This window comes from Passer domesticus, chromosome Z (genome assembly GCF_036417665.1).
Source record: "Passer domesticus isolate bPasDom1 chromosome Z, bPasDom1.hap1, whole genome shotgun sequence".
NCBI lineage: Eukaryota > Metazoa > Chordata > Aves > Passeriformes > Passeridae > Passer > Passer domesticus.
The window spans coordinates 39,524,614-39,539,188 of NC_087512.1; the positions used below are offsets into that span (position 1 = coordinate 39,524,614).

General features: G+C 38.1%; 1 protein-coding gene across 3 annotated transcripts in view; it reads left to right on the forward strand.

Annotated features, from left to right (window-relative positions):
- AOPEP (aminopeptidase O (putative)) overlaps nt 1-14,575 on the forward strand; it is a 187,129-nt gene that overhangs the window by 63,348 nt on the left and 109,206 nt on the right. For all 3 annotated transcript variants that reach the window (XM_064405454.1, XM_064405455.1, XM_064405456.1), the window contains 4 exons: nt 6,537-6,726; nt 8,495-8,601; nt 13,713-13,815; nt 13,923-14,030. In XM_064405454.1, the coding sequence (XP_064261524.1) occupies nt 6,537-6,726; nt 8,495-8,601; nt 13,713-13,815; nt 13,923-14,030 (508 nt within the window). The remainder of the gene's footprint in view (nt 1-6,536; nt 6,727-8,494; nt 8,602-13,712; nt 13,816-13,922; nt 14,031-14,575) is intronic.

The window sequence follows — 14,575 nt, forward strand, 5'->3', positions numbered from 1 at the left end:
CGGAGTGAAAAGTTAGTTGTCTGCTCTAGAATGACATTCTGCTGTAGCTTCTGTCACTTTTTGGATTCTCCTTATGATTGTAGGAAGGCAAAACTTTAAAAATTAACTTCCGTTACTTGTGGAATAGTGCCCAGAGTATTCTACCAGATCCTTGTCTCTACAACTACATATGAATACATATTTGAATTTCTGGTATACTATAAATCTAGAAGGTTTAAAAGATTGTAGTTCTCTCAGTTCTGCACTGTAACATACACTAGACCGATGGAGATTATAGAGGTAAGAAAGTGGATGTTGAGTGGTCCTGTGTCTTTGTTCCAATGGCACAAGTACCCGCAAAGATAAATTAAGCTAACATTCAAAGTCTGATATAGATACTGCAGACATCATATTGATACTGTTCTTTGTATCACTGGAAGAATGTAGTTTTGTCATGGTTTGGTACTGGCCAAATGCCAGGCACCCATGAAAGCTGCTCACTCACCCTCCCCTGCCACAGAGGAGAGAAAGAAATTAACAAAGGGTTTGCGAGTTGAGATGAGGACTGGGAGAAAACACTTCAAGGGCAAAAAAGGCTCAGCTTAAGGGTATGAAGTGAATGTATTACTAACAGAGTCAGAGGAGGATAATGAGAAGTAAATTAGGACCTTACAACACCATTTTCTCCCAGCCCCTCCCTCCTTCCCACAGACAGCGCAGGGAGAGAGGGCATGGGCGTTTTGGTCAGTTCATCACTGAGATTTTCTTCCCCTGCTCCGGGAGAGGAGTCCTTCTCCTGTGAGATGTGGGGTCTCTCCCATGGGAGACAGTTCTCAGGGAGCTTCCCAGGTGTGGGTCCACTCTCAGGAGCAGCAGCCATACCGCACCTGCTGCAGTGTGAGTCCCTCCCATGGGCACACAGTCCTCCCAAAACAGCCGTGACATGGGCCTCTCTTTCCATGGGGTGCAGCCCTCCAAGGACAGGCTGCTCCAGCCTGGAAGCAGGGCCCTGTCTCCAGCGGGTGTCCCACTGGATCACAGCCTCCTCCAGGACTCCAGGCCCACTCCGGCCTGGGCACCTCCCTCACGGGCTGCGGGTGGATCTCTGCATCCCCATGGATCCCTATCTATGGGCTGTGGGTGGATCTCTGCATCCCCATGGATCCCCATGGGCTGCGGGTGGATCTCTGCATCCCCATGGATCCCCATGGGTTGTGGGTGGATCTCTGCATCCCCACGGATCCCTATGTATGGGCTGTGGGTGGATCTCTGCATCCCCACGGATCCCCATGGGCTGTGGGTGGATCTCTGCATCCCCAGGGATCCCCATGGGCTGCGGGTGGATCTCTGCATCCCCATGGATCCCCATGGGCTGTGGGTGGATCTCTGCATCCCCATGGATCCCTATGTATGGGCTGTGGGTGGATCTCTGCATCCCCACGGATCCCTATGTATGGGCTGTGGGTGGATCTCTGCATCCCCACGGATCCCCATGGGCTGTGGGTGGATCTCTGCATGCCCATGGATCCCCAAGGGCTGCAGGGGCACAGCTGCTTCACTCTGATCTCACCATGGCCTGCAGAGGAATCTCAGCTTCGGTGCCTGAAGCTTCTCCTGTCCCTCCTTCTCCAATGACCTTGGTGTCGCCATGTTGTTTCCCTCACATGTTCTCACCTCCTTCTCTCCTCTGACTAGGGGCAAAAACCCTGTGACTTTGTTTTGATTTTCTTCTTAAATAGGTCATCACAGAGGCATTAGCACCATCTCTAATTGTCTGTTTTGGCCAGCAGCATGTTCATCTTCAGAGCCATCATTGATTGGCTCTGATGGAAGCTTCTATCAGCTTCTCACAGCAGCCACCTCTGTGGCCCCTCCGCTACCAAAAACCAGGCTGAGCAAAACGAACATAAGGCAACTGATGAGAATTTGCATGAACTGTTTGTGAAGAACTGTTATTTATTTCTCTAACTTTCCCAAATTCCAATAATCTTTAAATGTATACCTTAATTTTAGTATGTTCCTATGAAAATATTAGGGACTTCCCCTGCTCCCTTCTACATATTTAAGAAGGAATTTTTTAGAACTAGAATAACTGTCTCACCTATTTATTATCTGATTACATTTTTTTCTAAATAGAAAATTTAAAAAAATTATATATATATGTGAGCAGTATCTGTGATAGTGATTTTTGGTGCTACTTTTGACTTCATTATTTCTCTAGGTGAATGGGGTCTGTTATTTCCACAAAGAAGAAAGATGTATGTGCAGTAAGAAAATGTATGTGCAGATCTCTGGGTGTTAAGAGGGAAAAAGAATGGAAAAAGTTTGTTAGAAATTAAATTCAGGTTCCCATCTTAAATGTGTATTTTGGTTCTTGCGCATACATTTGGCTAGGGTTTGTGCTATGTGTCTCATCTGATTATGTGTGAGCAGCCGAAGATAAAGCACTCTTGCAGACTGTATGCAAAGCAGCACTTGCATCTAAGTCATGAATCTAGAGAAAGTTTTGAAAAATTCCTGTTAGAGATTTGGCTTCTCAGATGGGCAGATTATTGTTCAGAGCTTTAGGACTCATTGGATACCTTTTATTTGTTAAAGAGACTGTCTGTTAAGGATGTGTACATGGGTGGATTTGAATGATTGGAGCATCAGGACTCTTTTTGGTCTTTCACAACAACAATTTCTTTCCCTTTGAGACACAGTTTTTTCCTTTATATGCATTCATGCCATAGTTACAGTGTCGAGATTTCCCTTAACTGCAATTTAACTGGGAGGAGGAACTTGTTCCTTCTTCCAGTCAAGTGATGCAAATACCTAAGTTATGAGCATGGGATTCTGGTCAGAATAATGCTCTTTTGCTTTAGAAGGGTAACCAAGTGTATACTTGTCAAAAACAAGTCATTCATTATCTTCTTTTTCTCTTGGAGCCACTGGGAACTTGTGCAGCTTCCTGGGAACAACTGGAAGTGTTGCTGGTTTTTTTTTTTTTACCATAACCAGCTTGCCTGTTCTGGCCTGCTTTAGAAACTTTGGACCCTCCTTGCTAAAGTCATTTGTAAGTTGCACAGTCCTTGTCAGGTCCTAAAGTAATTTCTGAGGTGAATTGTCTTTGCCCATTTCTAATGTATGGATGGAGTTCTTTCCTACTCAGTTAGAATCAAAGAAATTAATATCAAGCCTTTTAATTTGTTTCTAGTAAATCAAACAGATGATAGGAGGACCACTTTTATCTTCTTGTTAAAAAAAAAGGAAAAGGTAAAAAAAAAAAGCTTTTGGGTCTTATAATGTAGTTGCCAGTCAAATTATCTTATTTTTCACTTACACAGTTTCTTAAATTATGGAGTGCTTTAGGAGCAACGCTGCTAAATACCAGTGTGCAATTTAATAACATTCATAACATTTTCCCAACACAGAGAGGACATCAGCCTGTTCAAGTGAGCACGTTCAGAGAAGGGTCACCAAGATGACTGGAAAGATGGAGCACCTCTCCTATCAGGAAAGACTGAGAGAATTGGGTTTGTTCAACCTGGAAAAGAGAAGGTTTTGGCGTGACTTAACTGCAGCCTTACAGCACTTATAAGGAATCTTATAAGGAAAGAAGCTTATAAGAATGATGGAGAAAGAGCAGGTAGTGACAGGATGCAAGAGTAGGTAGTGACAGGATGAGGAGGAATGGCTTCAAGCTCAAAGACAGAAGGTTTAGATTAGATATTAGGAAGCAATCTTTTCTGGGATGGTGGTGAGTCTCTGGAACAGGTTTCCCAGAGAAGCTGTGGACTCCCCAGCCCTGGAGGTGATCAAGGCCAGTCTGGATGGGGCTCTGACCAACCCGGTCTATTGGAACGTGTTCCTGCCCACAGCAACAGGGTTGGAACTACGTGATCTTTGAGGTCCTTTCTGACACAAGCGATTCTACAATTCTAAATATTGCACATCCTAGATGATATTAAAAAGGTAGATTTGTTTCGTATAAGTGGAGGTGAGTTTCTGGAATTCAAATATTTTTTGAAAATAGAGAATCTGTGTTTTAAACAAATACATAGATGTAAACTTCTTCCAAACTAATCGGTGCTGGACATCTTCCAGAGACATGTTCAGTCTTTGATAAAATTACTCTTAAGAAAAATGGGAACTTTTCAATGGTTTGGAGATAGTACTGTTTGTTCAGGGCAAACAAAATAAAATAAATAATTTAAGTTGTTCTCAGGAAAGGAAGTTGCTGGCTCTACTCAGATTCTAAAATTAAATTCTGCTGCAGCACATAATCTTATTTTAGCCTTGTAGGAAGCTGTGCTCATATTCTTTGGACAACATTTAACTCATACATTTTTCTTACTGAAGTGATTTGTAATCCGTCTATAAAAGAGAATATTGTCTAAATGTGGCATTTCTGTTTTTTAAGTGATTGGAGAAAGCAGAAATGACAATCTTTATTGTATATTTTTCTGTAATATACAATAAAGTAAAATGCAGACTGTTCTGTGAGCCTATTTATGAGGCATGAAGTTACTTTTGTTTTGCTTAACCAAGTGGCTGAAATGTTGCCACCAGTATGTCTGGAATGTTATTTACTTGGTCTATTTCTGCAGTTTTTCTTTGTACCACTGTACACATGCCACAACTAGAGGTCATTTACTTTAAACTGACCAAAATAATACCCTCAAAATTGTAGTTATTACTCTCATGAGGGGCTTTATAATAAAAGATTTATCATGTTCTGCACTCAGACTTTTCCCCTATCTCTGTCTCCCTTCATTCTCTTAATCGGAATTTCTTTTGGCAAAGATTTGGAGAGCTATTGGTTTTACTTGCGTTTTTTGTACTTGCGTTTTCCTTGATTTAGTACTTTTAACATCTTACATTGTATTTTACAATGCCATCTGATTGAAATGTATTAACTTTCTTGGCTGGGTAACTACTTGTTTTTTATAAGGGGATAGTTGTTGAGTATGTTTTTCTATCTACATGTGTATCATATTTTATGATCCCAGTACCAGACATCCAGCTGGTTCCAAGAAAACTGTGGGTGTTTTAACATTTCCAACAGAAGGGTAGGATAGGTGGGGAAGATTTTTGGAATGCTGACAAATAATATTTGACTCTTGGAAATGTTTTAGCGCCACAGACTCCCCTCCCATGCTTGGAAGGCTAGACTTAAAGACCTCTGGTCTTGAAGGTATGCTTGTGTTTTGTTTCTCTTGTAACTGAGAGAAAAGTGAGAGAAGAGTTGAAATATAGATCATGGATACCATAGGTTAATGCAGGAACATTCTGTGGATGGTGGTCTTCGTTTCTGTCCTTGCTACTCCCATCTGTGACATGGTGCCCTGTTAGCCCCTTGGATATTAGTTGGAGAGGTTAATTCTGCTACTTTTATTTACTAGATGTTCTTAGTTTCAAAGTTGTATCCGTTTCAAGATGTTAAGGTCTGTAATGTCTATTAGCATAGCAGAAATTGCCTTACAATAGCACATGAGTTGGGAACTGCAGTAACTTGCAGTGCAGGGTATTTTCACTAGCAGAGTGACAATTCATAACAGTTTTCCCCTGCAATTTCTTCTTCTTGCTTGAGTACAAAGCAGAGTAGATACAGACTGAATTGTTCCCCTCCTATTGTGAAAAGTACATGTCTGCTGCTTCTCACTTCTGTGGTTGTAGTAAAATATGTTCTTCTATCTCTACACTTGCAAAAATTATCAACTCTTATCACAAGATGGTATCTTCTTGGCTTGTTGGAAGTTTTGACAAACACATGTGCTTTACTATATATGATGATTTCTACTTTTGGATACTGATTTGTTTTCTTTATTAAGTGTTTCTCCTTTATTTATTTCCATCTTTGATAATTTAACTGATAAATACTTGTTGTCAATATTAATACTGCTTGTATTTTGTTATCCTGGCTTATATATAAATATTTCTATTTAAATAAATCAGTCTTGTAACATGAAAGATATAAAACTTTGGTTGAAGTTACTTCTTACAATTAATAGCTGTTTCATGGTCAAACGCCTTACAGCTGTATGGTAGAATTTTAGTTTGATTGTCTGCCAACCAACAATAAAGTATTACTTAATTCCTACAAATTCCTGAGATATAAACTATTAGTCATGACCTAACATGCATACGCTAGTAAGAAGCTAATAGGCTAATAAAGCTGACCTGAAGGGAGCCTGTAAGAAAGATTGAGAGAGACTATTTATGGAGCATGTAGTGACAGAACAAGGTGGAATGGCTTCAAACTGAAAGGGAGTAGGTTTAGGTTAAATATTTGGAGAAAGTTCTTCCTTCTGGGGATGGTGAGGCACTGGCACAGGTTTCCCAGTGACGGTGTGGATGCCCCATCCCTGCAAGTGTTCCAGGCCAGTTTGGATGGGTCTCTGAGCTACTGAGACTAATGAAAGGTGTCCATGTTTACAGCAGGAGAGTTGGAAAACAGGGGATCTTCAAGGTCCCATCCAATTCAGACCATTCTTTGGTTCTGTTATTATTATGTCCATGCAATACATGTTCTAACAGGTCATTAACGGATTCTGTCACTTATTTCTCTCGTGCAGCCCACACATCATCTTTCTGTCACAAAGTGTACTGCCAGGAGGAAGCCATCTCTGTGGAACTCGTCTGTGCCATGAAATTGCTCATGCTTGGTTTGGACTGGCCATTGGTGCTCGTGATTGGACAGAAGAGTGGATAAGTGAAGGGTTTGCCACTTTTTTAGAAGACATATTTTGGGCTAGGGCACAACAGGTAAAGTGATAACATGTTGCTTCAAAATTAATGTGGAAATCAAAATTATATGTGAATTAGATATAAATTAAACCCCAAAATGCAAACTGTGCTATGAAGAAACACATTTTAAAATGGCATTGGAATTTGCATGCTTACTTGATTAAAAAAAAAAAAGTGTTCCACAATGAATACAAATGTTTACAGAGGTAGGGGGTCAGTGCAAATGAGAATAGAAACATCTCTTTGTCAATGTTTGTCTTGTCCCACAAGTTTTATACTCAGTTATTAAATTCAATTATCAAACAATTGCTGTGCATTCCTTCCACTTCTGTTGTATACCTGAAACTGGAAGAATTAACAGTCTTACTGCATATTGTAATATTCCAGGTACCTAATTAAAATTGTTTGGTTTCTTCCAATGGGTGACCAAGAAGTGTACCTCAAAGCAAAATAGAAGATGATTTTAAATGGAGCACACTGGCACTTACACTTTTTTTTTTCTCTTCTACTGCCCACCAAGTTACTGTCCTGTTAGAGACTTAGAAATCACTGTCCCCCTTAGGGTGAAAAGTTCATAAGTTGCATGTCAGCTAGTAAATTGTTTTCCTGATGCAACTTACTTCTGTAGTACATCTGCTACTTCAAGCATTTAATGTGTCAGTCCTTTCTTCCTGTACTTTTGTCAGGTTCTGCCCCTTTAGTCTGCAGATTTCCACCTGAGGAAAAGCATGGTAGAACTGGGAATTGACATAATACACTCCTTCAAACCTCCATTTTATTAAGTATGTGGCATATTTATAGCACCAAACTAAACAGAGTGCCTTGTTATGTACCATATTTCTGGAAAAAGAAAGAGAGAAAGGCTGTATAAACACTTGGCTTTTCCCTTTTGGTTCTAAAACTCATTTGTGCCCTCACACTGAGCATAACTACATTGCTGTGATTACATTGTGTTCACATTAATTCTTTGCTTTTGTTACTCACTTGAAAGCATTTTGATTGTAGTAGACATCTGTCTTGGAGCTGAGTGTAAAGGAGAAAACGAAAGAAGTGTGATTAGTTCCCTTGTTATCACGTAAGACATACCTTTTGAACATTATTGAGTTTTGATGCAATGCAATCATAGAATTTAATGATTATGAGTGTATTCCATAGTTCCTGAGAATAATTTGAGTTGTGATTGAATGTAATGCAGGGTAGCATTAGCTGTATTTGCTTTCCCCAATTTCCCATCTATACTTATAATAGAGAAACATAAATTATAATTATGTTCAAAACAATTATTTGCCAGCTGGCAACCTGGCATTTATTTCATAAGCAGGAATCTGTTAATATTACATAAAACGGGGGAAAACACAACAGGGAGCTTTCAGAAATATGGCAGAAGTATTAGGAAAGAAGAATGAAGCCAGGACACAATGTACTCTTTGCTCTCAATTTGGGAAGGGTAAGGATGGAACCAGAACCTCTATGCCAGGTGTCTCTACTGTAAATTCAGTTTGTTTCTTGCCATTCACTAAAGGGAAAACAACACACCCATCTCTCTCCTCAGTCAGAACTATTGAACTGACTATTGATTTGATGTGCACAGTGAGGCTTTTGTTTTCCTTAGTGCTGCTATTATCTCTCATAGCAGCAACTGTTATTTTTTTATCATGGATATTGATACCCTTCCCTGCCTCTTCTGCACCTTAAAGAGAAACAAACCAAGTTTCTTGTTCTGCAAATTATTATTGTCTGTTGGAAAACAGCAATCAGTGATCTGTGTTTTTTGTTTACTAAGTAGCTGTCACATGATGAAATAAAAGGGCAACAGGAATTGAAAGCTTTACTTCGCTGGCGCCGACTCAGAGATGAGGTGCAAAATTCTGAAGAAGAGCTGCAAGTTTTAAGGTAACAATATGACAGCACCATCATCGCTTTTGTATTTTCACTCTATCCTGTTTTCCACATCTTCTCCCTTCAAAGGATATACATCCGAATCATCTGATTAAATCCACTGCATTTCCTTCTAACAAAAAAAGAAAATGCAAATTAAATGACTGGGTTATATATCTTGACTGTAATACAATTGTTCCTCCCTTTGTTATAGAAAGCTTTTAGAAAACTATGGGCTGTTTTGATATGAAATGTCTCTGAGCAGTTTACAAGAGCTTCTATGCAGGGAAAAAATAAAAGACTATTTCCTGAAAAAGTTCACTGTGGGAAGCCATAACAGTGTCATTTTCTGTAGCTGAAGACAAGTACGTACATTAGTATGGTATTTAACTGCCAAGCTGAATGAAGCTTTAAAAAACAAGGAAAAAGTATAATATATAAACTTTATATGTTTATATATTACACTTTTTAAATTATATTTTTTAATAGAAATTGCTAATAGTTATATTTAAAATACATTTTTGGTCTTTAGGTATCAGATGCTAGGTATCAGGCTTCATTATCGATAGCTAAAGACAGTCTTCATTTGTCAGTGATTAATAATCTGTTCTGATTGGTGTGATAGAAATTTTCAAACAGTCTTGAATGTCTGTCTAATTCAAGATCCGCTGAGCTTCTACAGCTTGTCTCCTCATGATCTTCAATGAAGAATAATGAGTTTACTAATCCTAGTTCAAATTAGCCATGATTTCTGACCAAGTCATGGAAGTACAGGGACAGATTTCAAACAATTATGTAGTCTATTCTCCTCCTCTGAAATAAAGGCAGTACACACAGACCGTTCTAAGTGGGTGCTTATTAACATGTTCTTAGAAGGCTCCAATAAAAAAGTTTTCATAAGAGAGACAAGCTGTCTCAATAAGATAGTTAGTGTTGAGAGTTAAAAATTGCTTCCTAATGCACAACTGAAATCCTGTTTATTTCAAACAATGTAGATTTAATATCTTTCTGTCACCAAGTGGAAGTGAAGAATGAATTGTTGCTCATCTTCTAGATTATCAACTTTTATATGTTTTTGGAAGACTGTTTCCATTTCATTCCTTTAAGGTCTTCCCTTCTTCTTGTGCTTGCCCAGTAGAAACGAAAAGGCTCTACTATATTTGGACACTGTAGAGAGTGCTCACCACCACAGAAGTTCTTCTCCAAGGCCTCATGTAATCCAAAAGCATGTCACCATCTATGTAACTGTAGTCTTCCACTGATCTGTTTTACTTTATATTTAATGATGAATTGTGTATCTATATGTAAGTAGAGCCAATGAGGTTACACAGTTGTGTAAATGTTCAGGTGTGTAATTTGACCATAGTAGTAAATGCAAAGGCAAGCTTAATCACTAATTGTTAAACAGCTGCTGCCAACACAACTACCAATTTACATGCTGAGGTTTTTGTTTGGTTTAAATAATTTTTTTTTACTGTTGGTTCTTGGGATATGATGCTTATGGGGGTGTTTTCCATTTTCAACACTATGGAATCAAGTTTGTTGTCTTTGTATTTATATAGCTATTACTTTTAATCAAATATTATGTGGTGTACATTTTCAAAATAATTTTTCAAAGGGCCATAATCCTTTGTAGTTTGAAACTCAAGGAGGATTGATTTATTTTGAAAATGAAACTTACACTTGACTTGCACATTTATTCTACATTATAATAAGCATTTTTCTTACCTTTTGGATAGTGGTATTCCTAATGCTAATACAAAAGAGTGAAAAATTAATTTCTCATTTGAAAAATGTGTCTCCAATAAACACTTCAGGCCAGGCACATGATGCCACTTTGTGATTCTGGCCATTTCTTCTTCTCTGGTATCTCTAGTTCCTTGTGATTGCATTTAAGGACTTTCTACTGATTCCAGTCAGATATAAATATTTTCTACTCTTTTTGTTGCATGGACATGAATAAATTTTCTTTTTGCATATTTACTGGTTTTTTTTCTTTTCTTCATCCTTCTGAAAATATGTCCTCATACTTTCCAAAATTGACATGTAAGAGAGAAAATCTCAGTCCTCGCCCTTGGTCTGGGTTGTGAGTCTGTAGTGAGGCTTGGGCTGGTTCTAACTTTTGCTTTAATACAGAGTATTAAAGGTAAATTAAAAGTAAATTATAATCATTTCAGGAAGAAGAAAATCAACCAACTCACTCTTCCCAAGCATAAGCTCATTTTTCCATTACTTTTTTTGTTCCCTGCTGATCATATGATTATTTGTGCTTTCTCCTGAGAGCTGGAAAATTCTGCCCCAAACTTACCAACTGATCCTATCAATTTTTGATCCATCAAATGAATACCCTTTTAGACTGGGTGAAAGCACTCAGCAAACTGATGATCAGCCTGATGTTTCTTCTTATTATGGGTACTTGGTACTATGGTTATAGTAAGTGGTGTGTCATAAGCTTTAAAAAAAGAGGTCTAGTGAAAAAGAAATTGGTAAGTGTCTTTTCAACAGGCAGCAGCTCTGAAAGACAGCTCAAGCAATCTTAACACTGAAAAAGAATTTTGTGGCACATCCATGCTCATATAGGATGAGACTGAGACTTCCAAGAGACCTGTGTCTATTTTCTCACAGAATTTGAAAGAACCCTGCAGGATTAAAAGCACCTATGAAAAAGGTCTTGGCACTCATTTTGCTGGTGATCATCAACTCCAACATTCTCATGTCTCCTGTTAGGAAAGCAAAGAAGAGCATTCTGTTCTGCAGAATAAAGCTGGTGTTGATGCTTGTTTCATCCCCTGGCTCTTATGGCTGAACTGCGTCTTGTGGTAATTCATTAAGTCAAGCCAGTGTTGATATCTGACTCTAATTTAGTCTCTTCCACTTGTGTCAGATCCATTCTGTCCTGAAGCTTCTGACTGCTCTCTAGGTGTTTGAAGAGTTTTATTCTGTCTGGTAGGAAATGTGCTTTCAGATGGTCTCTTAGAGTCTCTGTGTAAGTTTTCATGACCACCTGGCACATCAGAGCATTTAATTACCAAGGATATCCCAATGCATTGTACTTTTACTAGTGCAATGTACTCATCATCCTAGCAAATAGAAAGCAGCATCTTCTACCTCCTTCAGAAATTTGCCAGTATCTAAAATATACCAGATAGCATCTTGAATATTTTCAAACAGCTTGTCTTTAGCATTATGGTAGACTTTATCTACCTGGTTAGATGCAGCTTTTGTAGGTCAGTGTAACAAAATTTCAATCTTTGTACTTTCAATGTCTGGTAAATACAGTAAACATTGCTTTATAATTTTGTTCTGAAGTCCTGATAGCAGGGAATGGTGTTACATTCTAAATAGTTACACTCCTTTACAGAGATGTTCAAGAATATCTATACAGCCTTTGCAGAGGAATGTATATATGTTTTCTGTATGGAATTCTTCACGACTATCGTCCAGATGCAATACTTCTTTCTGGTCAGTCCTAGGAACTAGACAGGCACAAAGAGCAGAAAGAAGTATAGTTGCCTAATTTAGAATAATTGTGATTATGAGAGAGATTTCAATTTAGTGTGGATTCTGTAGCCTGTGCTCAAACTCCATTTTTCAAAGTCAATAGACGGAGCTATTTATTAAGAGAAATGAAGCAGATTGTGCATTTTATTTATGCAGACAATGATGAAAAGTCATGTATGGAATGTCAGCAGGTCTTCTTTCCAGGAGACTGTTCCAGAAGGGAAAAGCTGGATTTCTGCTTTCCTACAGTGCGTCTGCAAGGTTTACACAGTCTGAAAGAACTGAAGTTGCCATAGAATAAGAAAACAGTTACTGCTATTGTTCTTTCAATGTTGAGGGAAGATCTTACTGGAAAGATATTTATGAATAGTAACATGGAAGAGAACTGTGTCAGAAACACAGTGTAAAAATTCAGTCTGTTTTTTTCTCTATATTTTATTTCAAACAGTTTCATTTTATGAAAATTTTGTGTATAGTGGATTTCATGTGCACAAGCCCTAATAATAATGTTGAAAAAATACCCTGATTCAGCACTCGGACAAAACTGTAATAAGAAACTGTGACACAGATATAAAAAAGGAAGAACGCTTCCCTCAAATGAGACACAGATATGGAAAAAAATTTGATGACAAAGCTCTAGAAATCACTCCTGCATGAATGGTGTGGTTTGAAGGATCTTGTCTTACTGTGGCCCATATTTCCCCTATGCTGCAGAAGTGAAGGGAAAGACATTTGGTTTTGAAGACTGGCCATTTCCAAATCCACATTTAGAATTGGAGAGGTTGTTTTAATCACAGGGTTAGGCTCCTAAGACAGGCAACTGTTCTCAGACTGCTGTTAGTTGGGATGTTTTCTGAATGGAAGAAAAAAAATCTAGATCATCTTCAGTACTATGCCTATGAAAACACTTCTTAAAAATGAACAAAAAATGCTTGCGGAGCTTCTCTTTAGTTTCAGTTTGTGCTCTTTAGAGCCTAAAAGTCCTCCACACTTAACTGTTGTAGATTCGTAGCATATCAGATGCTGTATTACATTTTAAATCAGGCAGTAAATAGTATTTTTTTCTAGATATTATTGTCTGTAAACCTCAAACCTGTATGCAAAATACTTCCTCTTTTAAAATTTGAACTACTTTTCTTCCAACACAAATGGAAAAATGAAAACCAGAACACTTTCTGCAGCAGTCTACTTCATGCAGATGAAAGAAGTTATTCTTGCAAGGATAGCCTGTAATCTGTTAAGCCAGATTCAGGTAAAAAAAAGAGAAAACTCTAGTTGAACGTACTGACTTCACTGTCTTCCCCTCCATTTCCCCTTCCCATAAAATGTTTGTTTTGTTTATTTTTTTCTCTTTGTTCATAAGGTGTCTGCACTGGAAAATGACATGCAACCTGGTGTTGTGCTGGCTGCAAAAAGACTACACCAACTTACTCATGAATTTTATTTAGAAGAAAGTTGACTTGTTAGACTGTCCAAGTAAATATATATTCTTATGGTGAAGAAAAATACTAAACTAGTCACAGGTGTTTAATGCCACACAATGCTTTCAATTATCAGAACCTGTAATGTATGACTTATTTCTTTACTTACTTATCCAAAACTTAAGTGGTTTGTTTCCATTTTAGGCCCAAAAAGGAGAGCACAGGAGAACTGAGTGAGTCTGGAGCCTCTGTTGTCAAATATGGTCTTAAAGCAGAAAAAATCTTCATGCAGGTTCACTATTTGAAGGTGAGTGTTGTCAGCTGATTTTTACTAAGATTGCTTTATGAATATCATAATGACGTCAGTTTTCTAGATACCAGAAAACTCATAACTTCTCCCTTAATTTTTTGCAGGGTTATTTTCTTTTACGATCTCTGGCAAGGAAAATAGGAGAGGTCTCATACCTTGCATCTTTACGGAAATTTGTCGTTAAGTTCCATGGGCAGCTTGTTCTTTCTCAGGTATTGTGCTTGTTCCTCACCTTTTGGATAAACAAACAACCCAAATGTTTGGATTGGCTGCCTAAATCATCATTTCTGGTTGTGATGTAAAGGGAAAGGCACTTGTAATTTGGCACTATAGGTAGAATTCTCACCTGGTAGAGGGCAGAACATTTTTTTCATGGTGACACTTGAATTGCAGCCTTCAACTATCCGATAATATAAACAATGAGGGATATTTTTTTAACATTATACTTCAAAAGGCCAATGTTCATAGGTACTGATGTTCTCAAAGATAGGGTCATTTGCCATACTGGAATTATTGCCTGTGATCTTTTAGCTTGTGGTTTTTGGTTGGGATCAGTCAAGTCTTTTCCCTGATTCCTCTCTGTTTCTGAAAGAGAAGAAATATATTTCTGAATTTATTTTCGTTCTATCTGCATGCTGTTTCATTCAGTGCTTCTAATTTCACCCTATTTCTTATAAGGACAAAGCCAAATAGGGTTATAAGTAGAAATTTACCTCCTGCTAGGTCTTTCTGTAAAAGTCATGTAACTACTGGCTCT